This window comes from Oryctolagus cuniculus, chromosome 4 (genome assembly GCF_964237555.1).
Source record: "Oryctolagus cuniculus chromosome 4, mOryCun1.1, whole genome shotgun sequence".
Taxonomy (NCBI): domain Eukaryota; kingdom Metazoa; phylum Chordata; class Mammalia; order Lagomorpha; family Leporidae; genus Oryctolagus; species Oryctolagus cuniculus.
In genome coordinates this window covers 120,483,569-120,501,854 of record NC_091435.1, presented here as the reverse complement: position 1 = coordinate 120,501,854, position 18,286 = coordinate 120,483,569, and the positions used below count along the sequence as shown (strand labels likewise).

The window sequence follows — 18,286 nt, the reverse complement described above, 5'->3', positions numbered from 1 at the left end:
CATCATAGCTATTATGAATAGAGCTAAAATAAACACATGAGAACAGATGTCTCATTGGCATACTGATTTCAATTCCTTTGGATACATACCCAGGGGTTGAATTGCTGGACCACAGGGCAGTTCTATTTCTAGTCTTCTGAGGAACTCATATCCTGTTTTCTGTAATGGCTCTACAAATTTATATTCCTACCAACAGTGTATGGGGTCCCCCATTACTCTGTATCCTAAACAGCATTTATTTTTTGTCTTTTTGATGATAGTCACTCTTACTAGAGTAAGATAGTCATCTCACTGTGGTTGGTTTTGATTCACACTTCTCTAATGATTTAGTGGTGTATAACACTCTAAAAATGTATTTATTTATTTGAGAAACAGACAAAACATAGAAAGAAATGCCACTCGCTGGTTCACTAACCAAATATTCACGACAGCTGAGGCTGAGCTGGGGCTAAGTCAGAAGACAGGAATCCAATTCTTTAGACCAACACTGCTGCCTTCCAGGGTCTGCATTCCTAGGAAACTGCAGTCAGGAGTGGGAGATAGATATCAAACCTAAGCATCCAATATGGGATGGAGTCATCTTACCACTAGGCAAATGTCAGTCAATGAACATTTTTTAATATTTTTGTTGGTTACTTGTATATCCTCTTTTGAGAAATGTCTACTCAGATAATTCACTCATTTTTAAATCATATTACTTCTTTTAAGATTTATTTATTTCAGTGTCAGAGTTACACAAGGAGAAAGAGAGGAAGAAGGAGATGGAATCTCTCTGTCTCTCTCACTGTCCACTCTGCCTGTCAAAAAAAAAAAAAAAGGAGATGGAAGAAGGGGAAAGGGGGAGAGAGAATCTCCATCCACTGGTTCACTCCACCGATGACTCCAAAGGCCAGGGCTGAGCCTGGCTGAAGCCAGGAGCCAGGAGCTTCATCCGAGTTTGTGGGTGGCAGGAGCCCAAGTACTTGCACCATCTTTGGCTGCTTTTCCTAGGCCATTATCAGGGAGTTGAACAGGAAGTAGAGCATACGGGACACAAACTGGCACCCATATAGGAAGCCAGTGTCAGAAGCAGCAGTGATACCCGCTGTGCCACAATGCCAGTCTCAGATTATTTGTTTCTTGTTTTTTTTTTTTCTTAGTTCCTTACATATTCTGGAAAATAATCCCTTGTAAGATGACTAGTTTGCAAGCATTTTCTCTTATTCTGTAGGTTTTCTCTTCACTCGTTGTTATATAGAAGTTTTTAGTTTGACATAATCATATTTAGCAATTTTGTCTTTGTTGCCTGGGCTCGTGGGGTCATATCAAAAAAACAACAAAACAAAACAAAAAACTTGACCCAGACCAATGTCATAAACCATTCTCCCTATATTTTCCTTTAGTAGTACGAAAGTTTGGGGTCTTGGGTCTTGCATTTATGTCTTTGTCCTATTTTGAGCTGCTTTTTATCTATATAGTAACAGATAAGGGTCTAATTTCTTTCTTGTGCATATGGATACATGGATTTCCAACATTTTTTGAAGAGACTTTCCTTCCTCCAACATATGTATTTGCTGCTTTTATTCAAAGCCAACTGGTTGAGGCCAACATTGTGGCATAGGCAATTAAGCAGCCACTTGCTACATTAGCATCCCATAACAGAGTGCCTCGAGTCCTGGCTCCTCTGTTTCCAATCCAACTCCCTACTAATGTGCCTGGGGAGGCAGTAGATGATGGTCTAAGTACCTGGGCCCTTGCCATGTGTTTAGGAGACCTGTAAGGAATTCCCAGCTCTTGGCTTTGCCCAGCCAACCCTGGCTGTTGCAACCATTTGTGGGAGTGGACCAGCAGATGGAAGATCTCTTTCTCACAGTCTCTTCCTCTCTGTCATTCTGCTTTTCAAAAAAATAAATATTTAAAAAAGACAATTGGCTATAAATATAGATTTATTTTGGGGTTCTCTATTCTGTTCCACTGGTGTATGTGTCTATTTTTATACCACTATCATGCTGTTTTGTTTTATGGTATTGTAGTATTTTGAACTCAGATATTGTAATGATTCCAGCATTGTTCTTGCTAGGGATGCTTTGAGTATTTGAAGCCTTCTGTAGTTCCATATGAATTTTGTGATAACTTTTCATAGTTCTATATTCTATATTCTTTATTCCTAAAATGTTAGTATTTTGATAGGAATTCTTTGAATTTGTAGATAACCTTGGATAGTATGGACATTTTAATAAGATTAATTATTCCAATCTAAGAACATGAATTTCTTTCTACCTTATTGTGCTCTCTTTGATTTCTTTAATTAGTGTTTTATAACTTTCATTGTACCTAAAAACAAAACTTTTTTTTAAAAGCAGACAACAAGTCAAGAGGGAGAAGAGGAGGTAGGATTAAACTTTTACAGTACTGAAGGAAAAAATATTGCAAGCCAAGAATACTATATCTAGCTAAGCTATGCTTTATTTATTTTTAAAAAAATTTTTTTGACAGGCAGAGTTAGACAGAGAGAGAGAGGTCTTCCTTCCGTTGGTTCACCCCCCAATTGGCCACTACGGCTGGCGCGCTGCGCCCATCCGAAGCCAGGAGCCAGGTGCTTCCTCCTGGTCTCCCATGCGGGTGCAGGGCCTAAGCTCTTGGGCCATCCTCCACTGCCTTCCCGGGCCACAGCAGAGAGCTGGCCTGGAAGAGGGGCAACTGGGACAGAATCCGGCCCCCCGACCGGGACTAGAACCCGGGGTGCTGGTGCCGCAGGTGGAGGATTAGCCTAGTGAGCCGTGGTGCCGGCTGAATGGGCAAGAATTTTCTAGATTAAATCCCAAAAGCACAGGAAATAAAAGTAAAGGTAGGCAATGGGATTTCATCAAACTAAAGAGCACTTGCACAGCAAAGGAAACAACAGTGACAAAACAATTTGCAGAATGAGATATTTGCAAGCTATACATATGACTTAGCGGTTAATATCCAGAATATATGAGAAACTCAACTAAATTACACACAAAAAAGTTCAACTTAAAAATGGGCAGTAGAGGCCGGCGCCGTGGCTCACTAGGCTAATCCTCCGCCTAGCGGCGCCGGCACACCGGGTTCTAGTCCCAGTCCGGGCGCCGGATTCTGTCCCGGTTGCCCCTCTTCCAGGCCAGCCCTCTGCTGTGGCCAGGGAGTGCAGTGGAGGATGGCCCAGGTGCTTGGGCCCTGCACCCCATGGGAGACCAGGAAAAGCACCTGGCTCCTGGCTCCTGCCATCGGATCAGCGCGGTGCGCCGGCCGCAGCGCGCCGGCCGCGGCGGCCATTGGAGGGTGAACCAACGGCAAAGGAAGACCTTTCTCTCTGTCTCTCTCTCTCACTGTCCACTCTGTCTGTCAAAAAATAAATAAATAAAAATAAATAAAAAAATGGGCAGTAGAGCTAAACAGACATTTCTCATAGGAAGACATGCAAATGGTCAATAGGTACATGAAAAAAATATCAACACCACTAATGATCAAGGAAATACAAATCAAAATTACAGTGAGATACTAGCTCACTATAGTTAGATTGGCTATATAGTAAAGACAAAAGATAAGTATTAGTGAGGATGTGGAAAAAGGGAACCCTTACACACTGTTGGTAGGAATGTAAATTAGTAGTCATTGTGGAAAACAGTATGATCATTCCTCAAAAAACTGAAAATAGAACTGCCATATTAACAAGTATCCCCATTATTGGGTATAAATATTCAAGGGAAATGAAATAAGACTGTTGAAGAGATATCTGGACTCCAGGGCTAGTGCTGTGTCGCAGGGGGTTAACGCCCTGGACTGAAGCATCGGCATCCCATGTGGGCGCTGGTTCGAGACCCAGCTGCTCCATTTCTGATCCAGCTTTCTGTGATGGCCTGGGAAAGCAGGAGAAGATGGCCCAAGGCCTTGGGCCCCTGCTCCCATGTGGGAGACCTGGAAGAAGCTCCTGGCTCCTGGCTTCGGATCGGCGCAGCTCCAGCCATTGCAGCCAATTGGGGAGTGAACCATGGGATGGAAGACCTCTCTCTCTCTCTCTGTCTCTCTTCTCTCTATGTAACTCTGACTTTCAGATTAATAAATAAATCTTAAAAAAAAAAGAGATATATGACTCTCATGTATTGCAGCACTATTCATAATAGGCAAGAAACAGGAACAATCTGTGTTCATTCACTGATGAATGGTAAAAAAAAAAAGTGGTACATATGTACAATGGAATACTACTCAGGCACAAAAAGGATGAAATTTTTGTCATTTCTAACAATAGGGATAGAATTGGAAGTCATTATATTAAGTGAAAGCCAAGCACAGAAAGACAAATATCATATAATCTCACTAATATGTAGAGTCTAAAAAAAGATGACCTTACAGAAGTTAAACTGTAACAGTGGTTACCAGAGGCTGGAAAGAGAATGGGGAAGGAGAAAGATTGATAGATGGTACTAGGTTACAGTTGGATAGTAGTTAGAAGTCCTAGAGTGATACTGTACAGTATGGTGACTATAAAAATGTTTATTATGGTAAATTTTTTTAAGGACAAACAAATCAGAAGGTAGGGCTTTGGATATTTCCACCCCCTACAAATTTTAAATTTTTGAAGGGATAAATACATTTACTCTGATTGAACATTACACAATGTTTAGATATAGCAAAATATCACATTTTACCCCATAAATATGTACAATTTTGATATGTCTGTCAAAATTCATTTAATAAAAATATTCTAAAATGTTTATTTGGGAACAAAATAATAGTATGCATTGTATGCATCTACATGAACCTTCTGAAGACATCTAGTATATACTTAAACCTACCCCGTAATGTACCATTTCAGAAAATGGGCCTGTGGAAGGCCTTCTTTGTGTTATTGTTAAAAAACTTTTGTGGCAGTTGGCATCCTGCATGGCAGGTGAAGTCACTGCCTGCAATGCTGGCATCCTATATAAGTTCTGATTTGTGTCCCGGCTGCTCCACTTCCAATCCAGCTTCCTGCTAATGGCCTAGAAAAAGCAGCAGAAGATGGCCCAAGTGTTTGGTCCCCTGCTACCCACGTGGGAGAGTTGGAAGAAGCTCCTGGCTTCAGCCTGGCCCAGTGCTGGCTGTTGTGGTCATCTGGAGAGTGAACCAGTGGATAGAGGATCTCCTTCTCTATTTCTTTCCCCCTTTCTTCTCTCTCTGACTTTCAAAATAAATTAATAAAAATTTTTGTGGTAATAACTTAGGGACATACTATATTAAGACTAGTCAAAGAGGTTTAATCACTAAGGAGATTTTCATAAATTCAGATTCCAGCACCCATTATGTAAACATTCTCAAGAAATAAGGAAGACAGAGAAATAAGGAAAAGATTTCTTTCCCTTTTTTGATGTATCTTAAAAATTGTATGTAAAAAAATTTGCCATTTTAACAATTTTTATGGGTTCAATTCAGTGGCATTAAGATTCACAATGTTGTACACCATCACACTATCCATTTCTAGAACTGTTCATTCCAAATGGAAATTCTGTACCTATTTACTGTCCATTTTCCTCACCCTTGGATCCCTGGTAGCTACTATTTTCCTTTGTATCTCTGAAACTTCCTGTTTTAAGTACCTCATATAAGTGGGATCACACAATATTTGACCTTTTTGTCTGGCTGATTTTATATAGCATAATGCTTTCAAGGTTCATCTATGTATATAGTGTAGATAAGAATTTCATTCTTTTGTAAGGCTGAATAATATTCTCTTGCATGTACATACCATATTGGTTTTTTCATTCATGTGTTGATGAACATTTAAGTTGTTTCCCCCTTTTGTAATCAAATAATGATGTCAGGAACTTTGGTGTACAGGTAATTCTATTGTTAGACACTTTAACGAGCCATCCTCACAAATTTTTATTGTATACATAAAATTTTGGAGGCACTTTATAGAGGTCAAATGAAAATTAATGATAACAAACATTTTAAAGAGTCCAATGTTTTATCAGCATTAATATTTATTCAAGAACAAAGTAATGGAAAAAAACTGGAGGGTAATCAACATTATATAGGTATATTACAAGTATATAGTAATATTTTGCTAATTACTGAACTAGAAAAATATAAAAGATGAAATTTCATAAGTTATTTTGTGCTTAATCTTTCTGAATGTCCTTTCAGAATTAAATTTGCAGCAAGTGCTTATTCTTATTTACAGATTATGACTTTTTCTTTAGCAACAAAAACATGCTTATCTTTGGTTAATCAGAATTAATTTTAAAAGACAAAAACTTCTTACAGGTTAGCATGACATTTAGTGTTTCAGACCCATGGTCTTGTTGGCCTGGCCGCTTGATGATCGCTCTCGTTCTTTAGTAATTTCTAGTTCAATTTTGGCTTTGATTTTGTCCCAATCTATTTGGAGCTGTAATAGAAGAAAACAACATGGTTATACAGTATTAGATATTTTTGTTTAATCTTAGAGCCAGCATTGTGGTGCTACGATAAAGTTGCCACCTGTGGGGTCAGCATCCCATAAGGGTGCTGCTTCAAGTCTTGGTTGCTCCACTTCAATCTAGCTCCCTGCTAATGTACCTGGGAAAGCAGCAGAAGATGGCCCAAGTGCTTGGGTCATTGCACCCATGTGGAAGCTCCTGGCTCCCAGCTTCAGCCTGGTCCAGCCCCAGTCATCGTGATTTTATTTATTTGAAAGGCAGGGAGATGGAAGGTTTCTATTTCTTTGTTTCTCCCTTTCTCTTTGTAACTCTGCCTTTCAAATAACTTTAAAAAAAAAAAGGTCAAAATCTATTTGCAGCTGTTTATAAAAATGCTCATCTAAACAGTTCCATGGAACCTTTGGATTCTGCACAGTTGCTCAGGGACAAGGCAGGAGAGAGGTAGACTGCTCTCCTCCAAACGAGAAAAAATGGACAGGGCACTGGCCACCAAGCCGTGTTTTGAATAGGCCAGACCTTCATGTCTTATATATTGAGGTTTCCCTGGAGATGCCCAGTTATGAGGAAAAATTGGGCTATATTAGCTTCCCCTGAGCATATTCTGAAAAAGTACATTTTTGCAAAAACTCTTAAAGTAACCCAAAGACACCACAGTGATTATGACAGTGATGAAGGGGCTGGTGTTTTGGTGTAGCAGGTTAAGCCCAGTCTGTAATGCTGGCATCCCATATCAGGGTGCTGGTTTCAGTCGTGCTGTTGTGCTTCTGATCTGGCTCCCTGTTAAGGTGCCCAGGAAAGCAGTGGAAGATGGTCCATGTATTTGGTACTCTGGCCCCTATGTGGGGCCTTGGGGGTAGAATTCTAGGCTCCTGGCTTGGCCTGGCCCAGCCCTGACCATTGCAACCATTTGGGAAGTGAACCAAAGGATGCAAGATCTGTTTTTTCTCTGTGTCTCCCTGCCTTTCAAATAAATACAATGAATCTTAAAAAATAAACAATGATGAAGAGTCATCAGAGGAAGCAGAATAACAAAATTGCCAACATTTTTGTACTTGCTTCTCTTCTATATGATGTAGCCTCCTTCTTCTAGTCCAGCGGTACTCCTACGTTCATAAGATTTGATGTTAGGAATGGACTCTGTCTTGAGTTCCATGAGTAATTTCTTTAGGAATACACAGGAATGGACTCTGTCTTGAGTTCCATGAGTAATTTCTTTAGGAATACACAATCTACCACTTAACAAAGCTTAAAGATCACTTATGTAGAAAATGTGTGTCCTCTCTGAGTCAAGACAATGGAAAACTTGGATCCTGGATTAAACCAACTCTCCTTTACTAAGAAATATACACAAACTCCTGTGACTGAACCAAACATGAAGAGATTTTCACTTCCATGCATGGGAGTTGTATGGAATAGGTGAGTAGTAAACCTTATTGATGTACACTGCTGCTTGAACAGATTTAAGTAAGTGAGAAATTAATTTAACTTTAATAGGATTTTAGACTTTTATTTTGTGATGGAATTACGTATTTAGGTTTTTATTGCAATTCCTGTATCTAAATCTCTGTGAAGTAACTTGTGGGCATTTTTGGTCAACTTTTAAAAAAATAACAATTCCACATGCCTATCAGTAACATGTAAAATAGATGAAGCAACAGAAGAATTCCTTTTATGCTAGAAGATAAATGTCTAGCTAGGATGCAAGTAACAGCTCATTGAAAAGCAGAACAAATGTTAAATTATTTGAAAGACTAATTTTTCAATCAGGCCAAAACTTGGTATTTTTAAAATGGTAAAACACTCATCTCCATGTCTAACAAAACACTTACAGAGAGGAATGCAAAACTTGATGAATGTCTTGGCCTTCTTCCAGCTTTAAATTGACTTACATATGTTTCTCAAATCAATCACAATAAAATCATATACTGATGGTAAACTGAACAACTGCTGCTCTGAAGTCTGTCAAGTAAATTGATGACATTTATATTTGTTATGAAACAAATGAGAGTGTCCGTTGATAGCTATCCTACTGAAAATAAGTGTTCTGCTCTCACTTTGGCATTTATTCAGTTTTAGAACAGTGCTCTACAAATAATTTAGTCCTTGAATTAGAATAATTTTAATAGTAGGTTTTAGGTAATGATGTTCTCTGACAGCTGTCAAGTAACTTTTAAGTTAAGGCTTATCCTTTTCTATTACAGCGAGTGCCAATATTATTTGGCAGTTTTTATTCTAATCCCCAGTCAATTCTTATTCACATAGGAGCAATCTCAAAATCATACCAAAGACTCTCCATCCATTACCACATCTCTCTACTCCCAACTGAAAATTAGCTTCCTAATTCATAGAGAATATACAGATGATCCCTTGACTTAAGATGGAGTTACATCCCAATAAATCCATTGTAAGATAAAAATATCCTAAGTCAAAAATGCATTTAATTCTTTTATACTTAACCTACCAAACGTCAGAGCTTAAAAACATGGCATGAAAGTACATAATTTTAAAAGTATGTAGGAAAGTGGAATTAAAAGGTAAGTTATTTTGGTGTAAACATTTTGGAAATCTATGCATATGAGTACACTTGTAGAGTATCTTTTTTACCCTCAAGATCAAGTGGCACAGCCCAACAGTATGAGAGAATACTATATTGCAAATTGCTATCCCAGAAAAAGATGAAAATTCAAAACACAGTTTCTACTAAGTATATATTGCTTTCTTTCACATGACCATAAAGACAAAAAAGTTATGTTGAACCATCGTAAGTCGGAGACATCTGTAGTGGCCATCAAGCATGAATTCCTTTAGTTTTCCTTCTTTGCACTCACAAACCTACTTAAATTAATACCCACGTTTATCTCTTTCTCTTCTGCCTCAGGCCACCTTCTTCACATATGTACCTGATCCATCTTCTCAACTCAACTGTGACATTTGCCTTCAAGTATTACTCATTCCATTTCCTTCTCCTCATTGGCTCCTTCTCACTGACCTTGCCTGTTTATTCTGTCTCCTTGAAAGCTATGATTCTTCATTTTTCACATTCCTGACTCTCATTCTCACCCAGACCAGTGTAATAAAACTATGTTCCCACTATACAAAATTTTAACTAAACAGGTTGGCATTGTGGTGCAGCAAATTAATCTGCTGTCTGTACTGTCAGCATCCCTTATAGGTACTAGCTGGAGGCCCGGCTTTTTTTCTTTTTTGATGTATTCTTTAACTAGATTAATGGCATCCCCATATACCTGTTGTCCACACTAGAAATGTTTAAGTCATTTTCAAATGTCTTACCTTGCCTCTCCACCTCTACTACTCCTAACCACAACTGTTCTCTTATTTTTACTAGCGCATATTTTCTTTGCTTTTTTTTTTTTAATATTTATTTATTTCTTTGGCAGACAAAGTTGCAGAGGCAGAGGCAGAGAGAGAGAGGTCTTCTACCCGCTGCAATGGCCAGAGCTGGGCCGATCCAAAGCCAGGAGCCTAGAGCTTCTTCTCCCACTTGAGTGTAGGGGCCCAAGTGCCACATTCTACTGATTTCCCAGGCCATAGCAGAGATCTGGATCAGAAGTGGAGCAGCCAGGACTTGAACCAATACCCATATTGGATGCTGGCACTACAGGCAGTGGTTTTACTGGCTACACCACAGCAGTGACTCCTATGACATATTTTCTTACATGAGTCTTACCCTTTCCACGGTGTGTCTATTATAGCAACTTCTTGACTGATCTCCTAATTACCACCCTCACCTCTAATCTCTTTCTCACATCTGAAGTTATCTTCTAATCATTCTCTTGATCATAAATCTCCCAATCTTATTGCCTTTATTATTAATCCATTCTCTTATTACATTACTAAGATGCATCAATATCCTGTTCTAACCTGTATTTCAATCACCCAAGATGCAAGGCAGTCACTCAGGATTCCTTTCCATTCTTTCTTTCTTTTTTTCTTTCTTTTTTTTTTTTTTTTTTTTTTTTTTTTTTTTTTTTTTTTTTTGACAGGCAGAGTGGACAGTGAGAGAGACAGAAGAGAGAAAGGTCTTCCTTTTTTCGTTGGTTCACCCTCCAATGGCCGCCGCGGCCGGCAAGCTGCGGCTGGCGCACCACGCTGATCCGAAGCCAGGAGCCAGGTGCTTATCCTGGTCTCCCATGCGGGTGCAGGGCCCAAGGACCATCCTCCACTGCACTCCCGGGCCACAGCAGAGAGCTGGACTGGAAGAGGAGCAATCTGGACAGACTCCGGCACTCCGACCGGGACTAGAACCTGGGGTGCTGGCACCACAGGCGGAGGATTAGCCTATTGAGCCGCGGCGCCAGCCATCTCTTCATTCTTTCAAGACCTCAAATATTTGCTCTTGCTATCATTTCCTTTAACAAAATTTTAAGAAAACTTTTTGGAAAATTTTAAATTTCTCATTTGTTTCTAGGAATCAAGATTTTAAAAGGGAAAAGTGATCACGTTAGTTGGCTTCCCATTATTATGTCCTATCTTCTTACATATAGGACACCTAGAAAAGCTTAAACTGAGCAATAAATATACTACTTATGGTAATTTTGCATCTGTGTCAATTTCACTGAAATACAGAATTGAAAACTTGTGATTTAATGGGTTAATCTGCCCTATGAAACCCTCTAGTCAATCTCTGTTGTGTTCATTCTTTCTTACTTCAGAGCTTTTCCTTTGCCTAGAACAGGTGTATCCCACCACCCTGTCCCAACCCCCAGTTAATTTCTACTATTCATCTTTTACAGCTCAACTCAAATATGATTTGCTTTGCTTGGGAAAGTCTCCACTAACTACCACACGCTGAGGCAAGCTCCCCATTAACAAAATCTTAAGGTACCATGTATACCTCCTTCAAGGCAATTATCACAATTGAAATTAATAAATAACTATATAACTGTCACCTCATTTAAATATAAACTTCTTGATGTCAGGGCCAGGGTCTGTCTCATTTACTTTTATAAACCAGGAACCAAGGAAAGAACACTGTCTTCAGGAGGCATTCAATAAATATTGAATGAATAAAGAGAAATGGGCTGGCATTTGACATAGTGGTTAAGACACTGTTTCAGATGCCTGTATCCCATGTCTGAGTGCCTGTGTCTGGGATTCCAGCTATCTGCTAATGAACACCCTTAAGTGGCAGCAGGTGATAGCTCAAGTAGTTGGGTACCTTCCACCAATATGAAAGACCCAGAGTGAGTTCTGGGCTCCTGGCTTTAGCCTGGCCCAAACTGCTGTTCTGGGCATGTGGGGGAGGGGTAGTAAACAATGGATGGGAGATCTCTGGCTATTTCTGTCTCTCTGCCTTTCAAATAAATAAAATTTTAAAAGATAAATAATTTCCCAGAAAATGAGTTACTACCTGAAAATTCCTTACTATTATAAGGCCTGAAAACGTGCAATGCAGTTCAAGTAGTAGCAATGCCTACAGACTCTTCTGGATCGTCTTCAAAATTCAATACTTTCTCAAGTTCTGCTTCTGGGTTTGATGTTTTTCACTGCTTTTTTTTTTTTCTCCTGGTGTAATGTTCTAAGCAATTTCTAGACTTCCTACTTTTTTTCTTGCACAGAGTAATATACAAAAGACTGAGTTTATTCCTTGAGTGAATTTTATTTACCAAACTTATAACGTATTTTATAAGAATTTACTGAGCACCACTGTAGATCAAGTACAATGACTCTAAATAACAAAACTCTTAGAAGACAATATACCTTGAATGAATGGCAGATTTCCATATTTTAATTAGAAATGCCAAATAACATTTTATGGCTTATAAACATGAATGTATATTAAGTTTCTCTTATGGGTAGATTACATTCACTTACAAACTTTCACACAGTAGACACTGTGAACCCACCAGTATTCACCAAACATTAGAATAAATTTCTCAGTGTTATTTTTAAATGACATTTCTTCATTTGATTCTTACTTCTGAAATTCACAACTTTGGCAATGAGAGGTAAGCATGGATGACAGATCATGACTGGATTATAGACCTACATAGACCAAAAGATCAGCAAGCAGTGCAGATATCCTCGAAATCAATGGTTTTAGGTAAAATTTTATCTCAGTAGTGAAAATTTTTAAGTAAAAAATATTTTCATCTTAAAGTTCTGTTTTATGATTTTTAGTTAACATCCAAATGACATTTATGAAGAAAAAAGGTAGGAAAATAGAACATAATGCTATAAGACTCAATCTATATGGTTTGAGAATGAAAAAAAAATACCAAAGATAGCCATGTTGTTCTGATTATCCAACTTTGGAAATTTCTGCTACTTTTAGTCTATTATTTATTCTGCTCAATTTTTACATGTAGCAAGTACATTTAGGTAGGTACCTTTATGAGGCACAAACAAGCTCCCTAGAATTCTACAATGATAAAGTATGCACTTTCTGGACAGTGCCTTCTGTGCTTACATATTTCCCCAGTAGTAAAAGGCGAAGTTGGAAGAAGACAAAACGCAGGAGTTAGAATATTTCTATCTCAGCCATTTACATTACTTACCTAAAAATATCAAATAGTACCCACTTAATACATGGTGAATATTATGAGTTAAATCATGGCTGTGAAATTTTGAAAAAAATTTAATATTATAATCATAAAATCAAAATAAGTTTATATAATAATAAGGCAGAAAATTCTTTTAGAGATTATTGTATGAATCATTCATTTTTTGTCTTGTTAAGAACAAAACTTCAAATATTTATATAGCATATGCATTATTATAAAATAGTGTATAATACTTACACCTTCTGCATACTGCAAGTATCGTTTATTAGTTTCCTGTTTACCAAATGTCTCCAAAAACTTTTGACGGTAAGCAAGAACTGTATCAACATGTGTTTTGTATTTTATGGCCAATTCCAGTGCCCTAAAATGAGAAATAAAACATATTATTTACATTGCTTATGTCAGACTCTATGGATAGTATTTTGGATTTGAGACTAGGGCAAATTATTGGCCTCTCTGCTTATCCTACAATAAGGAAGGTCATTTTCTACCTTATCCAGCTTATAAATTCCAGTTACTTCAAAGGTCAGATCAAAGATGACCCCTTCTCCTTAACCAGCTCTCTTGTAGAAATAAATCACCATTACTTTATCTTTGCCTCATATCATTTATACAAACTATTATATAGAACTGCTTACAATGTATTATAATTATTATTTATGAGCTTGCTCCTCCACTAGATTACATATTTACTGAAGGAAGATCCAAGTTTCATTTTTGTTTGGTGAGTAATCCAGAGTGCATAAGTGGTAAATATTCATTAAATTTTTTTAAAGAATTTAGTTATTTATTTGAGAGGTAGAGTTACAGACAGAGAAGGAGAGAGAGAAAGGTCTTCCATCTACTGGTTCATTCTCCAAACGGCTGCAATGGCCAGAGCTTAGTTGATCTGAAGCCAGGAACCAGGAGCTTCCTCCAGGTACCCACGTGGGTGCACGGACCCAAGCACTAGGGTCATCTTCCACTGCTTTCCCAGGCCATAAGCAGAGAGCTAGATCTGAAGAGGAGCAGCCAGGCCACGAACCAGTTGCCCATATGGGATGCCAGCACTGCAGGCAGAGGCTTAGCCTATTATACCATGGCGCAGGCCCCTCATTAAATTTTTTAATCAACATAAAATTCAAGTGGATGAACTTTCCCACATTATAAGTGGTTCAATTATCTTGACCATTTTTACAAGTCTATAATGTATTTATAGAATTAAAAAATGATATCTTAATGCTACTACTAGAGCAAATAGAAAATTTTATAAAAATAATTAACAGGAAAGAAAAGTCTGACAAAATGTCTTTTATCATTTGAACCTTAGAAAAGTCATTTACTTATAAGCCAGTCAATGTCATTTTTCTTTATGCCTAAGTTATTTTTAAAGTAATATTTACATAGAAGATGTGAACTAAATGAATCACTGAAAAGAGTGGTATACCATCAAAGAAACAAAACCCATACATTGATGAAAATTATAGGGAAATTAAAAGATTAATCCTCAGTTCCAGGCTATTTCACCTGTAGGTTCTAGACAGTGTGAACATCTCAGTTGCTGCAATCCTGTATACAATGCATATTAGTAGAGTCAGGAACAACTCAGTGGAGTATGGCTCTCCTACACGTTCATTGTCACCTTGTTTTAAAATATAGATAACCATCATCATGATAATCAAAAATAAAATACTTCTAAAGTTTTCTTGTTTGCTAATATGAAATGACTTCTGCCTAGTCCAATCATGATTTATCAGAGCTTACTGCTGTTTCGGATAAAACTAATACTGACTAGGTTTTTCTAACTTAAGAATTTTCAGTAAGAAAAGTTGGCTCATTCTTATTATACATTGATTTGCCTTTCTAATAATCAAACTAAACTAAGTCTCTGTGTGTGCTGACAAATGGGAGAACTGAAAGAGATATCAAAGACTTCACATGAAAATTATGAATGTAAGTCATGCATAATATAAATGGTAATGCCACAATTAAGCAAAATAATTTCTCATAAAATATTTTGACATATACTACATTGCTAAATCCATGAGTCAACATTTGCTACCCATGAAGGATTCTCACAAAGTCCCCTCATTCCTCTCTGACTTGAAGTCTTTCAGAGGAAAAAAAAGCATAGGTGAAAGAAAATGTAAAGGTAAAAAAAAAAATAGAGAAACAAAAATGGAAGACAGAAGAAGGCAAAAAGCAATTCACAGAGGCTCCAAGAAGGAGAAACCAAAGTAAATATCCCTCAGTCCATCTAGCTCTCCTATATAATCGTTCATATATCCCTAAAGGCTCTGACTGGGGGTGTATGTGAGTGGCGACTCTGGGGAGCAAACCCTTTGGCACTTTAGAAATTCCATTTTCCCTCTTTTTTATGATTGTATATAATGGGGGAAGAAGAGCTTGACAGCCCAAAGCAAAGTCTTCTAAATGGAGAGTATATAAGCAACCGCTCTGGGATGGGGCTTTCCAAAAACTCCGAAGATATTTTGGTAATGAACACCAACACAGTGAATTATGTAGAAAGGACAGAATATGATGGCTAATCCTAAATTTTAAATTAAATTAAATTTAAAGTTAAATTCAATTGAATTTAAATTTAAATTAGATCCTAAGTTTTATCTGTCATAAATTTCTTTTACTACTGATTATAATAAAGCTGGTATTAATTAGCTGGTTAAAGAGCAGTGGTTAAAGGTAAACATTCAGGCTGGCGCCACGGCTCAATAGGCTAATCCTCCACCTAGCAGCTCCAGCACACCGGGTTCTGTCCCGGTTGCCCCTCTTCCAGGCCAGCTCTCTGCTGTGGCCTGGGAAGGCAGTGGAGGATGGCCCAAGTGCTTGGGCCCTGCACACTCTGCCTGTCAAAAAAAAAAAAAAAAAAAAAAAAGGTAAACATTCAAATAATGTGTAATATTTTAAACATTTTCTAAAAGCACACACTGAGTAAAAAATGTTTCTTTACCACGTTTAGGAGGGAACTTACTCCAAATTATATAAGACTTTTGAGAACAGTATGTTTCTAGTTTTAAAATGGTTATTTGGCAACCAAACAAATGTGACATTAGATTCTAGGGCTGGAATAAGTCCATGTAGTTTAAATAGAAGTAAGTTACATAAAAATGATGTTATAATTTCAAATGTGATCTTTTGCATAAGTTGAATAAAGCAAAATCACATTAAGTGATCTACAGCTGAAGATCAAAATTTATTTTTATTAATGCTTATATAAGGCATTTCTATACTTATCTAGAGCTTTTGGCTTCCACCTCTCTTAATTTCAGATTTTGGGAGATGACAATCACCAAATGTCCAAAGCTGATGTCAGGCAGTTGCTTGCCTATATCTCTTTAAGAGCTGCATTTTACTGAGCTGCAGCTCATTATCAAATTCAAATAGGAAAACAGAAGCACAAACCAGAAAGACTGCTTCTCAACTAAAATAACACATATGAGAAAAAAAAATCTGTTCCCTTCAAGAAGTTCAAACAAATACAGAAATTCATGGATTTTAAAAGTAATCTAGTGGGCCGGTGTTGTGACGCAATAGGTTAATCTTCCGCCTGTGGTGCCGGCATCCCATATGGGCGCCGATTCTAGTCCCAGCTGCTCCTCTTCCAATCCAACTCTCTGCTGTGGCCTGGGAAAGCAGAAGATGGCCAAATTTCTTGGGCCCCTGCACCTGTGTGAGAGACCAGGAAGAAGCTCCTAGCTCCTGGCTTCAGATTGGCTCAGCTCTGGCTGTTGCGGCCATTTGGGAAGTGAACCAACGGAAGGAAGTGAAATAATAAAAGAAAACTTCCCTACTTTGGAGAAAGAAAGGGACATCCAAGTAAGGGAAGCACACAGAACTCCTAGTAGACATTACCAGAAAAGATCTGTACAACAACACATTATAATCAAACTCCACAGTAAAACATAAAGAAAAGATTCTGAAATGTGCACTAGAGAAATGCCAGATTAATTAAGGAGGATCTCCAATTATAAATAAATAAATTGAAAATAGATCTCAGTAAAAAATAAGAATGAGAATACGAGAGGTAGGAGGACATTTGCAACTGTAAAGCTGTATAGTTCTGCATATATTCCTATGGAATTACTTCTAAGGGTACAGTTTAAAACTTGCCAAGGGACTCCAAATCCCATTAAACTTGGTAGTAAAAATGCCATGTTAATTGTTAAAGTGATCATATTAAGTGTTAAAAATATAGAGTTGGTCTTGTGTGAATAAAGTTAATTGAAAATGAATCTTAATGGAGAATGGGACTGGCAAAGGGAGGAGGAGGAGGGGTGGGGTTGTGGGTGGGAGGGCTGATATGATGGGAGGAATAACTATATTCATAAAGTTGTACTTATAACATTTGTATTCCTTAAAAATGATTTTAAAAAATGTTAGCAAGCCATTGTAATTTTTAACAAAACTATTTTCTCCCAGATAGGTATGTGTAAAAAAAAAAAAGAAAGCAATTTACAGATTCAATGCACTATCAATCAAAATACCAAGGACATTCTTTTCAGATTGAAATTCATATGGAAACACAAGAGACCCCGAATAGCTAAAATAAACTTATACATCAAAAACAAAACCAGAAGAATCACAATACCAGATTTGAAGACATACTACAAGGCAGTTATAATCAAAACAGCCTGGTATTGGTACAAAAATAGACGGATAGACCAATGAAACAGAATAGAAACACCAGAAATCAATCCAAGTATCTACACTCAAATTATATTTGACAAAGGAGCTAAAACCATCTCTGGAGCAAGGACAGTCTCTTCAATAGATGGTGCATGCAGAAGCATGAAACAAGACTCCTACCCTACACTTTACACAAAAAGCCACTCAACATGGATTAAAGACCTAAATCTACGACCTGATACCATCAAATTATTAGAGTACTTTGGGGAAATCCTGTAAGACATTGGCATAGGCAGAGTTCTTGGAAAAGACCCCAGAGGCACAGGCAATCAAAGCCTAAATTAACAAATGGGATTACATCCAATTGAGAAGCTTCTGTACTGCTAAAGAAACACTCAAGAAAGTTAAGAGGCAACTGGACAGAATGGAAGAAATTATTTGCAAACTATGTAACTGTTAAAGGATTAATAACCAGAATACATAAAAGATCAACAAACTCAACAACAAAACAAACAACCCAGTTTAGAAATGGGCAAAGGACTTAGATATTTTTCAAGAGAGGAAATTCAAATAGCCAATGGACGCATGAACAGATGTTCAGGATCACTAGCCATCAGGGAAATGCAAATCAAAATCACAGTGAGGTTTCACCTCACCCCAGGTAGAATGGCTTTCATGCAGAAGTCAACAAACAAGAAATGCTGGTGAGGATGTGGGGAAAAAGGCACCCTAATCCAC

At 37.7% G+C, this 18,286-nt stretch overlaps 1 protein-coding gene across 8 annotated transcripts in view; it reads right to left on the bottom strand.

Moving 5' to 3' along the window:
* Nucleotides 1-396: 396 nt before the first annotated feature.
* IFT80 (intraflagellar transport 80) overlaps nt 397-18,286 on the bottom strand; it is a 138,140-nt gene continuing 120,250 nt past the window's right edge. For 7 of the 8 annotated variants that reach the window (XM_070072588.1, XM_070072586.1, XM_017346881.3 and 4 more), the window contains 2 exons: nt 13,163-13,286; nt 5,946-6,370 (listed from right to left, as the gene is read on the bottom strand). In XM_070072588.1, the coding sequence (XP_069928689.1) occupies nt 6,260-6,370; nt 13,163-13,286 (235 nt within the window). In that variant the 3' untranslated portion in view covers nt 5,946-6,259. Of the gene's footprint in view, nt 521-5,945; nt 6,371-13,162; nt 13,287-18,286 lie in introns of those variants that run through there. The other variant, XM_070072587.1, reaches the window with a different exon arrangement.